This window comes from Malaya genurostris, chromosome 2 (assembly GCF_030247185.1).
Source record: "Malaya genurostris strain Urasoe2022 chromosome 2, Malgen_1.1, whole genome shotgun sequence".
Lineage (NCBI taxonomy): Eukaryota > Metazoa > Arthropoda > Insecta > Diptera > Culicidae > Malaya > Malaya genurostris.
The window spans coordinates 234,449,331-234,467,075 of record NC_080571.1 but is presented as its reverse complement, the minus strand read 5'-3'; the positions used below and the strand labels follow the sequence as shown (position 1 = coordinate 234,467,075).

Below are 17,745 nucleotides of genomic sequence, written 5' to 3'. Positions count from 1 at the left end.
AAACGAAATCACGTTACCAAAATTGGTTCAGCTAGGAATCAAGCTAGGCACTGTCAGTAGTTCTGTTGCGGGACCAGTTTCGCTTTAAACGTGGACAACATTCAACGAAAAGTGGACAACGATGGGGAACAATATGCAAAATCAACCTTTCTAATGACTCCAAATGTTATCTAAAGAACTATAAAGCTTCTATGCTTCTTTGCGAATCGGAGAGAAAAACCAACAGTTTAGTTCAAACTGTAATAATTGGAATAACTTTTTGCCCTTTCCGCAGTGCGAATAAAACCAGAAATGAATCCAATACAGCATTTTATAAGTTTCGTTCACTGAAATATTAAAATCCGAAAAAAATAAACGACACCAACATTCTATATGTTTTTTGAGACCGCTCATTTGTGAAAAAACTTTGAACGAAATCACATAAAAAAGCGCCTAGCCATAATTGGTTCAGTTTGGAATCAATCGGCACTTTAAGCAATGCTGTGGCGGAATGTTCACACAGCCAGTTCCGCTTCAAATGAGAGCAATGGCGTCATCCTGCTGAAAGTCGTTTGCATAGGAGAAAAAATCAACGAAAAGTATACAACGATGGGGAACAATATGCAAAATAAACCTTTCTAATGACTCCAAATGTTATCTAAAGAACTATAAAAATTCATTTTTTTACGTTTCGCATTCAGCTCATCAGTGCGTCAGCAGTTTATGTTGAACTGCTAACGCCACCTAACGGTTCAACATAAACCGCTGAGCAGACCGCTATAAAAATTGCTTCTTTGCGAATCGGAGATAGAACCATCAGTTTAGTTCATATCTGGAATAATTTGAGTAACTTTTTGCACTTCTCACAGTGTAAAATTCACACCAAATTAGGGGGAATAAAACTAGAAATGAATCCAATACAGCATTTTAAAAGGTTTTTTTTTTCACTAAAATATGCTAATCCGAAATGATTGCGGCCGTTTGGACCGCCAATTTGTGAAAATGCTACAAACGAAATCACGTAGAAAAGATCTTAACCAAAACTGGTTCAGTTTGGAATCAATCGGCACTGTGAGCAGTTCTGTTGCGGGACGTTCAAGGAACCAGTTTCGCTTTAAACAAGAGCGATTGCGTCATCTTGCAGCTGGTCGTTTTCATTGGAGCAAAATACAATGAAAATTAGACAACGATGGGGGACATTATGCTAAATCAGCCCTTTTAAAGAACTATAGAGATTGCTTCCTCGCGAATCTAAAAAACTATCAGTTTAGTGCAAATCTAGAATAATTTAATTGGCTTCGTACACTTTTCGCAGTGCGAAATTCGCATCAAACGAGCCAGCATTTGACTGTTTCGCGTTCGAGAAAAATGTTCCGAAAAGTGTTCAATATCGTAAAAAATTCCACAATTTGGCCCTTCTGGATTCCAAAAATGAATCACGTACATCATTTTGATAGTTTCTTTCACTGAAATATCCAAATCCGAAATAATAAAACCGGCTTCAAAATTCTGTATGTTGCCATTTTCTTTCACTTTCGTTTGTTCCCCGTTATTTAATTGTGTCGTAAAAAATATTTGTCAGCAATAAGTCAAACTGTAATATGAAAGCACCGTTACGATTCTGGAAGCGAAGCAGTAAAAGTCGCGAATTTCACCAACCAACCAATATGAACGATTATCATCTTTAGTCGTTTTCACGTCCTCCAGTTATGTCTGTGACATTACTCACCCGCATTTTTTTAATCCTGGTACCGGCAATGGATTTTTATTCGTGTAGTAACAAAAATGCATTCTTTGTCTTCTTATTGATGATCTACCATCTCCGCTTATAATCAGTTCATGTTCTAAGTCAGTTTGGGTTGCAAGTTGAGCATATTCACAAGTGTCAACAATGCAATTTCAACTGTTTTTTTTATTAAATGCGTGAAACCAAGCTAAACTTTTTGCTATTTTTTGCTTTCAGCAGAATAATTATTACAGGATCTCAAGAACCAATTATTGAACTAATCATCTTAAATTATCGAGGCAGTTTTGGAGAATATACGTATTTCATTCATATTCCCAATAACGCTAGCAAAATCAAAGGTAGCTAGGATTCGACCGAACCATATTCGATCGAAAAAACGATACGTCGTTATTCAGAATAAGGGTGGTAGACTGCCTCCTTGACATGCCAACTAATTGTTTTTGTATAAATAGACCGACAATCTGTCCAAATAATGTATAATAATTTCAAAAATAATGTAGCTACATTTGGTTTTCAATAATAAACAAACAACGTGTTTTCCGTGTATCATCTGTAATTTTCATGTAATCTATAACTTTAGGTAAAAATTTACATGAAACAAGGATTTCCATGTAACAACAAAAGGGCACTCAAGTGCCCAAGGCAACAGATCTTTTTTTATAATGAATTCAAGTGCTTTCTGATGTAACTTAGGTATCGGCCCTGATTGGAAGCCTCATTTCGATTAGTAAAACATTTACGTTAAGCGTACGAAGCGAATATCACTCACTTTTCCTTGTAATTTCGCCTTAGATGTCTTTGGGGTGCGCGTGAAACGGATCATGCTGTCTACTGTCTGACTACTGCATCCTTGTAAACGCTTGTTCTGCAAACGCTTGCTTGGATGGATGCCATTCGGTATTTATTGAATTCTCGAACTGGTTCAATGAAATCCATTTAAAGTGGATTTACGAGTAATGCTGCTTGTAAATGCTGCTCATTATGTTATCAATGTTATTTAATATAAACCTCACGGTTATCATTTACAAACCACCATCGATCATGTCAGTATTGCATTAACCTCAATCGCGAATTCCTCCGCGAAACTATTTCGCTTGGATAACCCTTCGGAACATCTTGTAGTGAATTTCCTTCATACGGGTGCATTGTTTCTTTTTTTCTCCAACACTATATTACAGAACTAATCCGTGTACGATGTCTGAATGAAATTTTATATTATTCAATCATTCAAAGCTAATTTATTTATGACATACGCAACCATTTTCTGTTCGCCGTAACGAACCTGATGGAAAGTATATATATTTTAACTCGTTCGCATTCGATGTTCACCTGTTGGCACGGTTCTTGGCGGGGGTAGTACAGGTAGTAGGGGTAGGGCTAGCCTCGGCCACAATGGGGAACGGAGAAGATCAACCGTCAGCCGTTTGTAGGTTTAAATATAAAAAAAAATAAAATAACAAATGCAACTAAACAAATTCATGCCTCAGGCGGGAGCGCCTACTTGGGTGAAGTGCAAATTTTCACAAGTCTCTTATTGTACCTCCGTTCGCACTGTGAACACGCACACAGATGTTAGCGGCTTCGTTGCCTAAGTGGTTAGCAACCATCTTAATCTCCACCCACATTTACCCACCGAACCGGGGTTTGGAGAGGCCGGTTGGTGTTCGGTGATGGCTAACGATAGGTCGGCTTTTCACTTCACTTCGTATGCCTCCCCCATTGGTAGCGTACGCAGATAAGAGCTTTTTCGAGTAAGCAACATTGACTGATGAGGCACTGGTAGAGAGTAACAACCACGGGAGTCCCTCGTTACGACGGATTGTACCTCTCGAAATGGGGAACACGTTCCAGGAAGGATCGTTCTAGCATTACAGTTTTTCGAGTTGAGAAAATCAACAGTTCCGGAACAAGTACTAATTGAAAATACATGTTTTCCGGAAAATTATTGATTCGTGGCTTCGTTTCGACGTCAAAGTCTTCCATCTCCGCAAGTTCCGGTAGCTTGATCAACTTAGTTTCAATCTCAACATATCCGAATAACCGAATCAACTGACGCATGACTAATATAGATATCTCCATTTCAGAGGGCTAACCTCGTTCGGACCGACGACGGCGAAAAAAAAACCACAGAAAAATTGACCACGATATTGAATTTCTTAAACACTAGTAGCCCAGCGCCGCCATTGCCGTTGCCATCGAGCGCCATTTGCCAGCAGCGACAAACGACCACGACGATAATGACAACCGCAACGACTACTACGCAGTCAGTTCCCTGGGTATGTGTGTTCACGCAATCATGTCACTGAGAATAGAAATTAAAGCAACCTCTATTAGGACAGTTCAAGCAACCCGGTCGAAGAAGTTGATTGAGACAGAAATGGCTCAGATTGGTTTGGTGGCAGGACATTTTCCGATTACCAGCAGTTGCATAACTTAGCGTTCCGCGAGCTGGTGGTCCGCCGGGTGTCTCCGCGAAGGGAGACCGAGTGGGTAATTGAATTGTGCGGCCTGAACGGTGACGACGACCAAAACACTCCGGACTCTCCGGACTCGGTTACTCGTGGCTTTAATGATAGCGATAATCTACATTAAATTAATTTATACAGTTTGATACGGTCCCCGGTGAGCTGCTAACCAGAGCGGGTGACAAACGCGTAAAGCTGCCAGTGGGATTAGCACCAGTCTCGGAACCGGGTGACCGACGCGGTCCAACAGACCAGACCGGACCAGATGCACTACCGCTCGGCGCTCATAAATGTTAATCAGTGTGGTTTATAACCGCTTCTCTTCTTCGATTCTTCGGAACACGAGAAAAAACTGTAAATTTTCACTAAATCAACTCAACACCGGGCCAATTGAACCGGTTGGGATCCGGAAAGACGTTGTGAACAAAACCAAAATAAAATAAACATAAAGGTAACTCAGCGAACAATAAGACATTGCGGGTCTTGTCGGAGTGGTTCGGCTATGTTTTGTTGTCTGTCTCCTTAGGAACGCCCTCGAGCGTAAAGATGGGAATGATAACTAATTAAGACCAATCACAGTCCGGTTGGCGCATCCGCTAATGGCCGGCAGCGGACGAAATTGACTCCACACTCCATGAGCAGCTTCTTCGGAAATTTGTTGTTGACTGTTTCGTCGCGCCCCCCCGTGGATCGTAGATTGAACCGTTTGAGTGAGTGGAGCTAGAGCTAGATTGTGGTTGTTTATCGGGACAGAAATTGGCTGATTATGGACTATTCACGAGTACACCGGCTACCGGTGATTCATGGCTGCTGGTGATATGAGTTACGACTTCTTTTTTTCGGGGGTTGCTTTGGACTCGTCTCGTGGCGATATCAAAGTTGAGAACGATTCAGTAAAACAGAGTAAACTTTCAACACTGAAAAAAAAAACACCCAGGACATGATTTCGAATTGTTTTGATCATCCGATTTTTAATGGATCAAAATCAAGTACAAGATTAACGGTTAGTAAGTTTCACGAATTTAATTTATATGAATCGGGCTCAGGTGCTCTTTCACTTACTTTTCAACTGTGGGAAAAAGTAGTAAAACTTTTGAATTGTATTTCACGCGGAAACCTTATTCGTCAAAATATTTTTTTTAGGTTGGTATGACTGTCAGTGACATCTGTGTCAAGCAGCGCTACCAACTATACCGATTTCTCGGTATTTATACCTATTTTTGGACTCGATACAGGAATATAGATATGCTCTCTCAAAATACCGATATTTCAATTTTCATACAGATAAATACCGATTTTCAGTTTTTGTGTTGGATTCCATAGGGGTAAACCAGGACGAGCGACGTCTGTTTTTCTGTAGTATTAAAAGTGCAATGGGAGATTTTTACAATGAATGAAATTATTCAACAAAGAAAAAGTTCCATTACCTTTTGTGTGCGGAATCATATTTCTGGTGCTGAAACGTTCAGAATGTTGCAAAAGACCTTCGATGATAATTGTATGTCGCGAGCAAGTGTTGGTGCAAGTTGTTCAAATAGGGTCGATAACGCGTCACGTCAAAGCAAGCCAAAAATCAAGCTAATGTTGACAGTTTTCTTTGGTTATCGAGGTGTAGTACACGGAAAGAAATCCGTTATTGCTATTATGATTAGAGAATAATGAAACCAATCATTTTAACTTATCATGAAATCATGAGCAATTACTTTTCTCCCACGAAAATTAATCATGGTTCGAAAATGCGTTACTTGAAGAATGCATTTCTTTCAAAGCTCGTAAGCTTTTCTACCCGAATATCACTTTGAACCGTCTGCCTCAAGTGATGTGAAAGATTAATAGATTAATGGTAAAGCAAAAAGCAGACATTGAAAAGCAAAACTTACTGAAAATGTATACTTGATCCTGAAGCATGTTATTTAAGATTCGTGTTTTTTTACCCACCAGCTGATAAAGAATTAAACATAACATAAAATTAAAGATAATGAACCAAAAATTGACATCATAAGCACGGCTACGCTTTTCGTTTGACAAACATCAATGTTACATTTTGTTTGAATGTATTCTTACATTCTTAGATGTGACCGTTGTTCCGAGAGCTAGTGTTTAATTCGATTTTGAATTTGGAACACCATCTAACGAAAATCAGAAAAATATTTTGTTCAACCACTTTGAATAATTTGTTTCAAAGATATAACAACACAAGCTGTATTGATGCACCTAAATATTATGAATAAGACGATTTTTTTTGCAAGAATTCGTCATAGAGTTTCTTTTTAAGAGGCTTGATTCACTCGTGTTTTCTCATGCAGTTCGTTTAACTGTTTAAATTCTGAAAAATAAAATCAAAACTGAACGCAAGTAAACACGTTATCTCTTGCGTCGTCGTTTTTCAAAAACAGAAAACAGAATATTTTCATTTTAAAAAAAAGTTCGTTGTACTTTTCACTGAATTTATATTGCAAAAATGACCATCGTTGCAAAAATCACACATAACGCCTGAATTTATGTTGCAAAAATTACCATCGTAGCAGAAACACGCCTGAAGTTATACCCAACAACTTCAAGTGCGTTACGTTTAAATTTCATCGAAATTAGTCCGAATGGATCATGATCCGAGAAATTTCAATCATGGTGTATTATCATAACATGAAAATATATTATTTTCCCCCAATCATGACTCGTTTTGCTCATTTCTAGAACCAGAATTTTGCCCGTGTACACTGCGAATTCCTTCCGACCCGGACAAGCTGTCAAAAAGGAATATTATTAAAGTGTTATGCGTCATTTGCGCGAAGCTATTCGTAAAAAGAGGTCGGAATTTTTGCCCGAAAACTCTTGGATTCTTCGTGATTTTATCGCCAAAAATTCAACCAATACCGTTTCGCAACCACCGTATTCGCCTGATTTAGCTCCGTGTGACTTCTGGTTATTCAGCTAACTTAAACGACGGCTCCGGGGAAATCGTTTTGAGCCAATTGCAAACATCAAACGTGAATCGCTACGCGCATTGAAAGCTATTCCGGCAATTGACTTTAACAACTGTTTCGAGAATTGAAAAAAAAACCGTTGACAAGTGTTGCCGGGGTGGATTATTTTGAGGGGGACGAAATAGATTTGAAAAAATAAATAAAGAATTTTGACTACGTACAGCGAAACATGCTTAGTTTCGTTTAGTCAATTGGACTTTCTCTTTGTGTGTTTTCATATGAAAAGTAGTTTAATTGGTAAAACAATTTCCCCTGTTAGCAGTTAGCTACAGGTTCGAGTCCCGTCTCCACGGTAACATTTTCGCAGTTTTTATTACATCATTGTGTTTATATGTCAATTTTCCAATCTGTTTTTCCCATTAGATACTGTTTTTCCGAAAGTGTATCAAACGTATAATACAGATACGTATTTCGGAATGCTATTTACATCCTTCTTCAGTGTATCGGTTTTATAAACTTATAAAACGGGTTGAATAAACTTATAAAACCGATACACTGAAGAAGGATATAAATAACATTTCGAAATACGTATCTGTATTATAAAGTTTGATACACTTTCGGAAAAATAGTGACTGTGAAAATAGTGACTTTGTGAGAGTGTAATGACGTGACATAGTGGAATTCAACGGTACAACAACATTACTATTAGAAAGTTTTACTATTTTTTGCCCACAGTTGCAACACTACATTCACAGTACTCGAGGTAAAGGTGATTGAAACCATTATTCGCGACCCAAGTAAGGCCAGTTTCTAGTAAAAGATTCCAACGTGCCATAAATGTTTTGAACATAGAGCACAACATATTGAAATAGAATCACACCATAATTTACACGAATCACGGTAACCCGGCGAACGGCCAAAATTAGGTTAAAGCCGGGTATAAATTAACGATAAAAAAAAAACGAATCACGATCATTCAATCAACAGCCAACAGGTCGTTTCAGCGAAAGTCAGCCCTTTTCTAAAATCGTACAACTCTCTTCATGTTGTATTGAAATTGATTTTAAATAAAGAAAAAACTAAACACGTCGGTGTTCAAGCCCATTTTGTTGACCCAAAAGCGTTCATCGGTAATATTGTCTATTTTAACCCTTTCACGACCATAAGATGTGCAGGACGAAATATGTGAGTACAAAACAATATTTTAGCTATTTGGGATGAAAATTGAGAGAATATCACCAGAAAAACATAGCAGGGTGCATAGGTTTCCTATAATTTCATGGGAAATATTTTTCCCTATGATTCTTAGAAATAAATAAACGACGAGTTGGGCCTATTAAATCATAATTTAATTTATTGCTTTAATTGCTTTAATTATCAGAATAGTGAAATAAATAGTTAATTATGGCATTCTACGAAACGATTTCATGTACTTGTGGACGTTGCACGTAACATTCATTTCATTTATGAAGTTTATTTAGACCCGGTTTTAACCTAATTATGGACTTTCGCCGGGATTTGCACATAATTCATTTATTATGTGTTCTATTTTCTATACGTCTATTTGCAAAAACTTTTTTAGTGTAATAAAGATTGATAGTTCTTTTCACTTATTCGTTCAGAAACACATTTGTCGCCTTGGAAATAAGTTCTATAACGATTTTTATAGAAGGGAAACATATATCCCTTGAGTGTTAAGGGGTTAAACAACGGTTAGAATCCTTTCACCATGATTTTTTTCAAGATTCTTGATTAAACTTTTCCGAAAAATTGAATTTTTCAGAAAAGTTAGTTAGTTGTTAGCATTTGTTTTGGTTTATCTATCAAGGAAATTTTGGCAGTACTTTTCCGTTAACGCCTCATGATTTTTGTTCGAGTGCTGTCCGACCTCGCTGCCACTCGTTCGGATCTAACGAAGGCAAAGAAACCTAACTTTAAGTAGATCAGGTAAACTAGGCGATCACAGGCTTGTATGCAACAGGCTCCCGATTCCAACGGCGAATTTGCATTTAACTTTTCGTCTTTAAATCGCACACCCAGGATCGGTTGTTTGCACGGTAAAATGTTAACTGGCATTATTATGTCAATGAAAACTTTTAGTTTCTACATACACCTATTTTACCACTGTGCACTAACTTTCTTTCTTTGAGGAATACGATTGTCAGACAAGAAAAAACGTAAAGAACTTTCCCTTGATGGATACCAAAACCAGTAGTCGAAACGTCAGACTGTAAAACAGCCGTTCTTATTTGAGAGACCGCTAGAGTTTGAATACTACACAATATTACATTGCATTTACGGTTATTTTATAATATTAAAAAATCGAGCTATTTTAACTCGTTTGAAAGCTACTATTGCATTGTGGATCAAGTTCGAAAATCAAATAGTTGACACTTCCGGTTCCGGAGATATAATGGTACAAGTGACGTAATCGACAAAACGCGCTTTTTTTACCGCTCATTTTTCTCCGAAATGGTTGAACCGATTTCAATAAGTTTAGGCTCGTTTGAAAGCCTGTTGAATTATGGATCAAGTTCGAAAATCAAATGGTTGACACTTCCGGTTCCCAAAATATGATGGTATTTAAATGACTTATTAAGACATTAGCTAGCAGTGATGATCGAATTTGGAAGGGTTAAGGCAGACATTTCCGGTTTTAGAGATGTAACGTAACCGACAAATCCTAGTGCTCATAATGGACTAATATTTATCGGAGACGAACGATTAGATTTCGAAAAACTTAGGCAGTATAAATGTTTTGATTTCATCTGCGAGTAATTTATTTGCGGACAGTTCATGTCAATGTACATAAAAACGCTTAAAATTTCTGCTAAAGTGTAATTGTGTTTTCTTGAAAGTGCATTTGTAGCATTAGGCTTATGAGCAGAGATGCCAGATATTTTCATAGAAAATCTGTAGTGCTTTGTAAAAAAAAATCTGTATTAATCTGTATTCACAATAAAATGAAATTCTTACAACAAAATGATGCTAAAAGATGTTGTTTCAATGCATTGTGGTTGTAAGATGATAGATTCAATCAGTCATTGCCGCACTCACAAGAATATTCAACAACGAAATGTCATAGTTTTTTTTATCCACTACAATTGAATTGTAATTCCATATATTTATCTAGTTTGAAAATGTTGACTTTATAATTTGACATGAAATTTCAACGCCCAATATGCAACGTCAAGTCATGTCATACAACTCTCAGTTTGGCAGTAAAGTTTCATGATACCATTAATTCCTTGAATATCAGTTCAAATTGGTTTCAAATTATAATATGAATGGATTTCACAAGAGATTTCGATATTAATTTGTGATTTATCCGTTAATTGATAGACTTTTATCTCGTCACTGGAATCAAATACTAAAAGATAGCTCAGAAGAAAAGTTCAATTTTTTTCTTTCTTACTTTTTGTGAGATCTGTACAAATCTGTATTACATTGAGGAAATCTGTATAAAATCTGTACTCTGTATTAAATCTGTATGAGCATGTAAAAATCTGTATAATACAGACAATCTGTATAAATGGCATCTCTACTTGAAACTTACTTCCACTTGATGTCAAAACACTATCTGCTGTATATTAGGTAAACCGACAAGTTATTTTGAGTGAATCGACCCAAAATCTCAAATTTTCGTGCAATAAACAAGGTAAACCGTAAAACAATTTCATTACTAATTGCTTATTTACATTGCAATCAACTGATTTTGAAGTTCCGATTTTGATCTCATCAAGATGGAGTCGTGACAGGGCCGTACATCAATGAATAGTACGCTGATAAAATTATGCACGTTTGCATCATGTGCTACACTCAAAAAAGTAATCACATCATAGTTACGTGAAAAGTTATGTGAATATTTTCCACACTACTTTTCCCGTAGGTTTTAATGGACTGGCATTTAGAAGCTGTTTAATGCGTAATACAGTAAGAGCTACGTGTTTCATAGATAACCTGTAGTTCAGTGTTCATATTTCATATATTCATTCAGTGTTACTATGAAAAAATAATTTATTTCAGAAAAAATTGCATACTCCGAAAAAAATATCTTGTAAATTTACATCTATTTTCATGCACATATTTGGTGGAGGCAATTGAACATAAAGTTACTTCACAATTCTAAAACTAAGCGTTAATTGAATAATACATTTCTATTCATTAAAAATTGAATGCAATCCAATTAAGTTTTGCATTAATTATGGTTTTCAATCAAACTTTCGATTCAACCCATGTTTATTCCATGTTACTATTGAATTACATGTCGTGTAAATTTCATTATTTCTTTCTGTGTAGTTTAATGGATAAAAACAAACCTAAAACCGATAACGTCGTGGGAGTGGGTTTGTAAGCCTCATGAAACCGGCATAGTTGACATATTAATTTGAATCAAAATCATAATTCTTTTTGTTTTGTAGTAAATAATTGTATAGTGGTTTTCAGCTGGACATAGAATGCGACGGAATCGTCGCAGAATAGCGAAATAATGAGCGTCAGAACCACAGATGCCAGGTTTTTTGCAAATCCGTTTGTTAGAAGACTTTGCAATTAAGCAGACTTTTTTGCAGACTTTCGTAGTTTTTATAAACAATCGTTTAATTTAATGACTTTTGCTATTACTGTAGGGTTTTTGTTTGATTTTTCTCGTCATACTTTCAAATTTTGAGCTCGCATAGGAGCATTTCTAGTACGCAAACGCCCAAAATTTCACCTGGCATGTCTGCCAGAGTATTGGACAGTTGTTTTAACCCCTTCGCCGTCCGTTGTAATGAAATTAATTAGCATTAGAGCCTCTTTAGCGATAAGTGTTATTTCATTGTTCATTGTTCTGTCTAAGACGACCAACTTTTTAGAGTGGAATATTTAAGATTTTATGTATGTTTTATAGACAAAATTGACAATATTTCGAATAACGCACGAACTTTTGAAGACCAATGCGTCGATTAATACAAAATATGAATGAAAAGAACAAATACTCAGCACAAAATAATCAATATGTCAAATAAATAGCACACGGTTAAAAAATCCGTGCAAGTTGTAGCCGAAAGCAGATCTCATACGCATTATCAAAATGATTTCATTACTATTGATTATGATTATCGTCAAAAGAAATTTGTCATTGTAACGGTCAATTTAAAAAATATTTTTTTCTGTCTTGTGGTCTCGAAGGGGTTGAATCAATGCGAATGACAGTTTCGCTATTTTTGCGTCATTTTGTCGCTACCTTATCGCATCGCAATCTTTTCTAGCCGACAGTGGAAATTACAATAATTAAACAAAATGCTCGCGAATTTTCAAATTACTTACACTTACATCGGAAAATCTAGTAGATTGCTTGACATTTGGTCAATTCACGTAAATCTAATGTGATGATTATATTCGCACAACATTCAACATTCGTCACGTAAAATATTCATTTTGATTTTTGAAATCATTTTAGGTGATTTTTTAAGTAAATCGATCGTGAATTTTTATTTGAGTGTAAGCAAATATGTAAAACACATGAAATCCAGGACCAGGTTAAGCGAAAGAGAAATTAAACTGACTTCTCAGTGAACTTTCACGCGAAATCTTAAAACAAACAAATTTTATCTACTCTTCTCATTCGAATTTACACGGTTGCTCACGGCCTGCTTTTCTATCCTAGGTCAATGTGAATAATTTCAATTTTCAAACGTTTTTAGAATATGTTCAAGGGTGTTCCTGTTTTGGTGCATAACTTATGACAATTATGAAAAAATCTGAAACTTATGAAAAAAAGCCCCAGTAGTGTTTTATTCGAGTTTCATATAATGAAAAAAGAAAAGAACAGCAACGTATTCCAGCAGTTTGAAATTGGCTGAGTCTGAATTGATAAGAGCATGTTCAGGAGTGTTCCACTTCTAGATGCATAATTTATGTCAGTTTAAAAATTTTAATCTGGAAATTATAAAAAGAAAAACTGGCAGCCAAAGCAGCGTTTTACCCATGTAATACAAAAAAAATAGAACTTCATCCTAAACCAGTCATAAATTTGACAACGAAACTAAAACGACTTGCTGGAGACACGTTTGTTCCAGTTTCAGTTGTATTGCATATGAAACTTCCAGCTGCTAAATTTGCTCTAAAGCTGAAAGGACTCGCTGGAGATACATTTGTTTTAGTTTCAGTTCTAGCATCTTCTATATAAAATTTCGGTCTGATTTTATGTCGTTTTCGTTTTTAAATTGCACTACACCGGTGTAGCGAAAGTTGCACCTAAACCGTTCGTTTTTACCAATTGCACTACACCAGTGCTACACTTTTTCAGCACCGATACCACTGGTGTAGCACTCATCAAAAGTTTGGTGTAGCTCTGTGCAATGGAATCGTTTATTGTAGTCAATGGTTACTGTTTATGTTTTCGTCATTTTTGTTCGTTTATTCATGCCTCAGTGTAGCACTGCACCGGTGTAGTGCAAATTAAAAACGAAAACGCCATTAGATTGCAACTAAAACCTAACCTGCTGTAAGATTTCCTTATAGAAGAATTGAGTAGGCATTGATTTTTCTAAACATGTTTTCGTTACGTTTTCTCTGTAATCGGCGCTATATTTGATTATGAGAATTCTTTTTTTTAATCCAACGTGATTCTGTGAAATGCGTAGATAAATTTCTACATAAATTTTGGTAGCATTTTCACCTACTCAGCACCTACTTCTCATCAGAAGGCGCTTTCGGTGTTACTGGCAGCTCTATAAAATTTCTATTGGTCATCTAGATGTAGGGGTGTTTCACCAACATTCATCTCAACAGTGGAGTCGCCATTTTTATTTGCGGATTACTCGACTTTCAATCAACGAATTGTGATAAAATCGAATACATTGTCTTCTCTTCGGCTTTAAAAAGAAATACCGCAGATAACAAAAGTTCGACAATGGATCGAGCAGAGACAGCAAATCTCATTCCAACTTATGGTTTGAGTATATGAAATAACTACTGGAGATGAGGTGAATGGGTGTACCCCAGAGATGCCATTTATACAGATTTATCTGTATTATACAGATTTTCACATGCACATATAGGCCTTATACAGAATACAGATTTTATACAGATTTCCTAAACCTTATACAGATTTATACAGATTTCACAAAAAGTAAGAAAGAAAAATATCAAAAATTTTCCGTCTGAGCTATTTATTAGTATTTGATTGCAATGACGAGGTAAAATTTTATTAATCAAAGGACAAATCACAAATTGAAATAGAAATATTTTGTGCCAATATTCGATGATGAGCCAAGTAATGAACACTGAAATATATTTATATTATAATTTGAACAAATATTCAAGAAAGTCATGGCATCATGAAACTTTATTGTCAGACTGAGAGTTGTATGACCTTACTTGACGTTGCATATTGGACGTTGGAATTCCATGTGAACTAATGAAGTCACTATTTTCAAACGGGAGCACCTCAAAAAGCCAAATCACAGAAGGCCGGATCAAAAAAGGCCTAAATATAAATGGCCGAGATCGTTTAGATTTACGCAAAATGTCGAGATACAAAAGGCCGAATGCAAACAAAACACCGGAAACGTCGTCGTTGAATATTCCTGTGAGCGCGACAACGTCGTACGAAGATATGAAGAATAAATGCTCATTGAATCTACCATTCTATAACCATAACCTAATGGAGCCATCTTCATTTTATTGTAGAAATTTCATACAATTAGTGAATACAGATAAATACAGATTTTTTATACTCAGCTATACAGATTTTGTAAGAAAAGATCTGGCATCTCTGCTTTCAAGTAGTATAAGTAAAAAATACACGCTCACTCGCGGCTGCAAAATGAGTGCTTTGAAAATACTCATTTTCTACCAATTCTACAACATGCCGGTAGTGATTAAGGGCTGTAATATGTGAATTAGTATGACCAGAATATTTGCGGTTTGACACGTGAATGTACATTAGTTCATTAATGTCCTCTACGTGAAATTGGGGAAAAGTGAACTCGATTTATAATTACTGAGATGAGAAGAAAATTTTAATCACCTAGGAATACAAACAAAAAAGTGAAGAAAATATACTCAAATTTTTCCCAAAACTCATTAGTAATACTCCTATTTGGATAGGTAATGGTTTTTTGCAAAATTTGGTAACTTTTGGAAATAAACCATAAGTAAGTGATCCCGAACCTAACCAAACTACCAACTCAGCTGTTGTTTGTTTGTTTAATGCAATACTGTATTTATTAGGTAAACAATTTGTGTGAAGCCAACTTTGAACTCCGTTTCATCATAATTGAATTAAAAATAAGCGTCATTTTCAAATCTGATGCATTAATCGGTTTGGTTCACAAAATCACCGCTGATCGCAAATCTAACCCGGGTTCATAAAATTGTTGGTAGGAAGAAACTCAACATCTGATCACTTCCCATCCCGAGGAACACCATGACAACAGAAGAAAGTATCAAAACGCGGGCCATCCGCTGGGGGTCGCGTTGAAGGCTTATTCAAACCCAAAAAGGATCCAATCAAAACGCGTAATTTTCAACGGAATACTACAGATATTCATTTACATTCGCACCGGAAAAGAAATAAACTGTTTAAAAGCGGTAATTTTTAAACAACAAACTCCCAAGTCTGTCTGAAATAATATTTTATTCATCAAATCGATTCCAACTGAGTTAGAGGAACTAGTAATCATTTTTTGGATAAATATTGTGACCCTTAGCATTGTCAATTCATGTAATGGAAACCAAATCGACAGAAATATTGTCTGAAAATCTAAACTACTCATCAATTCGTCAACATTTCTTCTACAGAGAGGAAACTGTTTAAAAAGTGCATTCAACTCTTCTCTTAATTCTTGAACCGTCGGTTGCACTAATGAATCCTCCAATTACTTGAAATTGTCTAAAAATTACCATGCTATTTGGATTGATACATAAAAGTGTTACTAGCAATACTTTAGACTACCAATATAGTAATAAGTTTCGAGTAAAGGCCGCTTATTACACCTTACACCACAGTTTTTGATCTCACTCTCACGTTAAATATCCACCAAAAACCACGGAATCAAGTCTGAACCGAACCATCTCACCTTAAATCTAATGCATTCGTAATAGGAAATCGAAAACAAACTTGCCACTTACGAAGACTGCTTCCAGAGGGCTCCGGCTTGCGGAACCCTCCCGCAGTGCCATGATAGCCGCGATCGAAAAATCCGTAGCACCCTTAGCCGCGGTCAGGGCTGCCGCGGCCGCCGCCTGTAGGGCCGCTGCCGATGCGGCGACACTCCGGCTGTTGGCGGTCATACTGCCACTGCCCCCGGTACTAGTGTTATTGTTCTGTGTATCAAGCAGCATCCTTTCGTGCCGGGCCAGCTGCTTTCGGTGGGCCTCCGCCGCTGCTGCTGCTGCTGTCGCTGCCGCTGCCGCGATCGCTACCGTTGTTGCCGTGTTGCTGTTACTGCTGCTGCCGCCGCCGCTGTTGTTGTTGTTTCTGCTGCTGCTACTACCAACAGTACTACTGCTGCTGCCACTTAACTCACTAGAGGATTCACGTTTTCGTTTTATTCTCTCAATTTTGACAACTTTTCCAAACAGCACCGGGCAAAGCGAAATGCAAAACTCAAAATCAAACCGCAGATGTCCGGTAGGCTCGCCAAACCAACCGATCTGTGCTAGTTTCACCGACAATCGTTCACCATGTCACCTCGAGAAACACCGATCAAACGTTTTCTGTTCTGTTCTGTCTAAAGTACCGACGGTCCAGCGAAAAAACAACACTTTCGCGCACCAGGCTTCCCCCGGTAGACTTTACTGCTAACACGCAAAACCGAAAGCACGACGGTAAAAGTACTTGCCCTCTTGCAGCAAGGAATAACTTGAGCGATGTAGAAAATAAAAACAGTAACAACAACCCAGTGCAAAATATCTTCCACACTCTTTCGACACGACCAGAGACGATGTACGATGTACGAGCCTTCAGGCGAACAGTACGAAACTAAACTTCAACTATCGCTCAAGCTGCCTTCCAACTGGTCTGACTACACACTGACTACCCTCCTCTCTGGCCCAGTAGAAACATACGCGACCAATACAGTCGGAGCACACGCAACGAAGCAGAGAACCAAAAGGGAACTGAGCCGGTTTTGTAACTCCGTCAAAGCACTAGCCCAACGGCGAATGCAACGATAATGAAGCAATCCGTAGCAAAACAAGAACCAGTTCCAGTCGCAAGCCACGCCCATCAACGGCAACTAGTTGCTCACTGCTGAAGTGTGCGTGCGGAAGGTCCACACATAACGGAACAGCAAAAAAAAAGATTGTATCGTGCTCACACACATCTCAGCTGAGCAGCTCACGAGATCTCCGTTTCCGTGGAAAAACTAGTCGCTACCATTTTGTTTTCAAGCTCTCTTTCAGCCACTCTTTCGCTGTGAGTGCTGAGCGGCCCTTCCACCGGTCACTCACTGGAAGTGGTAAACCCATCCCACTAGAAATAGCGACCCGTATGGGTGTGTAGGTGAGTTCGTCCCAGCTGACAAACCTCAAGTATGTTTTCAACGCGTTATACAGCGAGTGTCAATGACGGTCCCAGAGTGTACAATCGTTGTGCTGTGGATGATGGTGACAGCCGAGGAATACACAAAATTATGTA

The 17,745-nt window shown here is 37.4% G+C and overlaps 1 protein-coding gene across 2 annotated transcripts in view; it reads right to left on the bottom strand.

Moving 5' to 3' along the window:
- LOC131428185 (T-box protein H15-like) overlaps positions 1-17,203 on the bottom strand; it is a 125,424-nt gene extending 108,221 nt beyond the window's left edge. For both annotated transcript variants that reach the window (XM_058591907.1, XM_058591908.1), the window contains exon 1: positions 16,229-17,203. In XM_058591907.1, coding sequence (XP_058447890.1) covers positions 16,229-16,448 — 220 coding nt within the window. In that variant the 5' untranslated portion in view covers positions 16,449-17,203. The remainder of the gene's footprint in view (positions 1-16,228) is intronic.
- Positions 17,204-17,745: the final 542 nt, after the last annotated feature.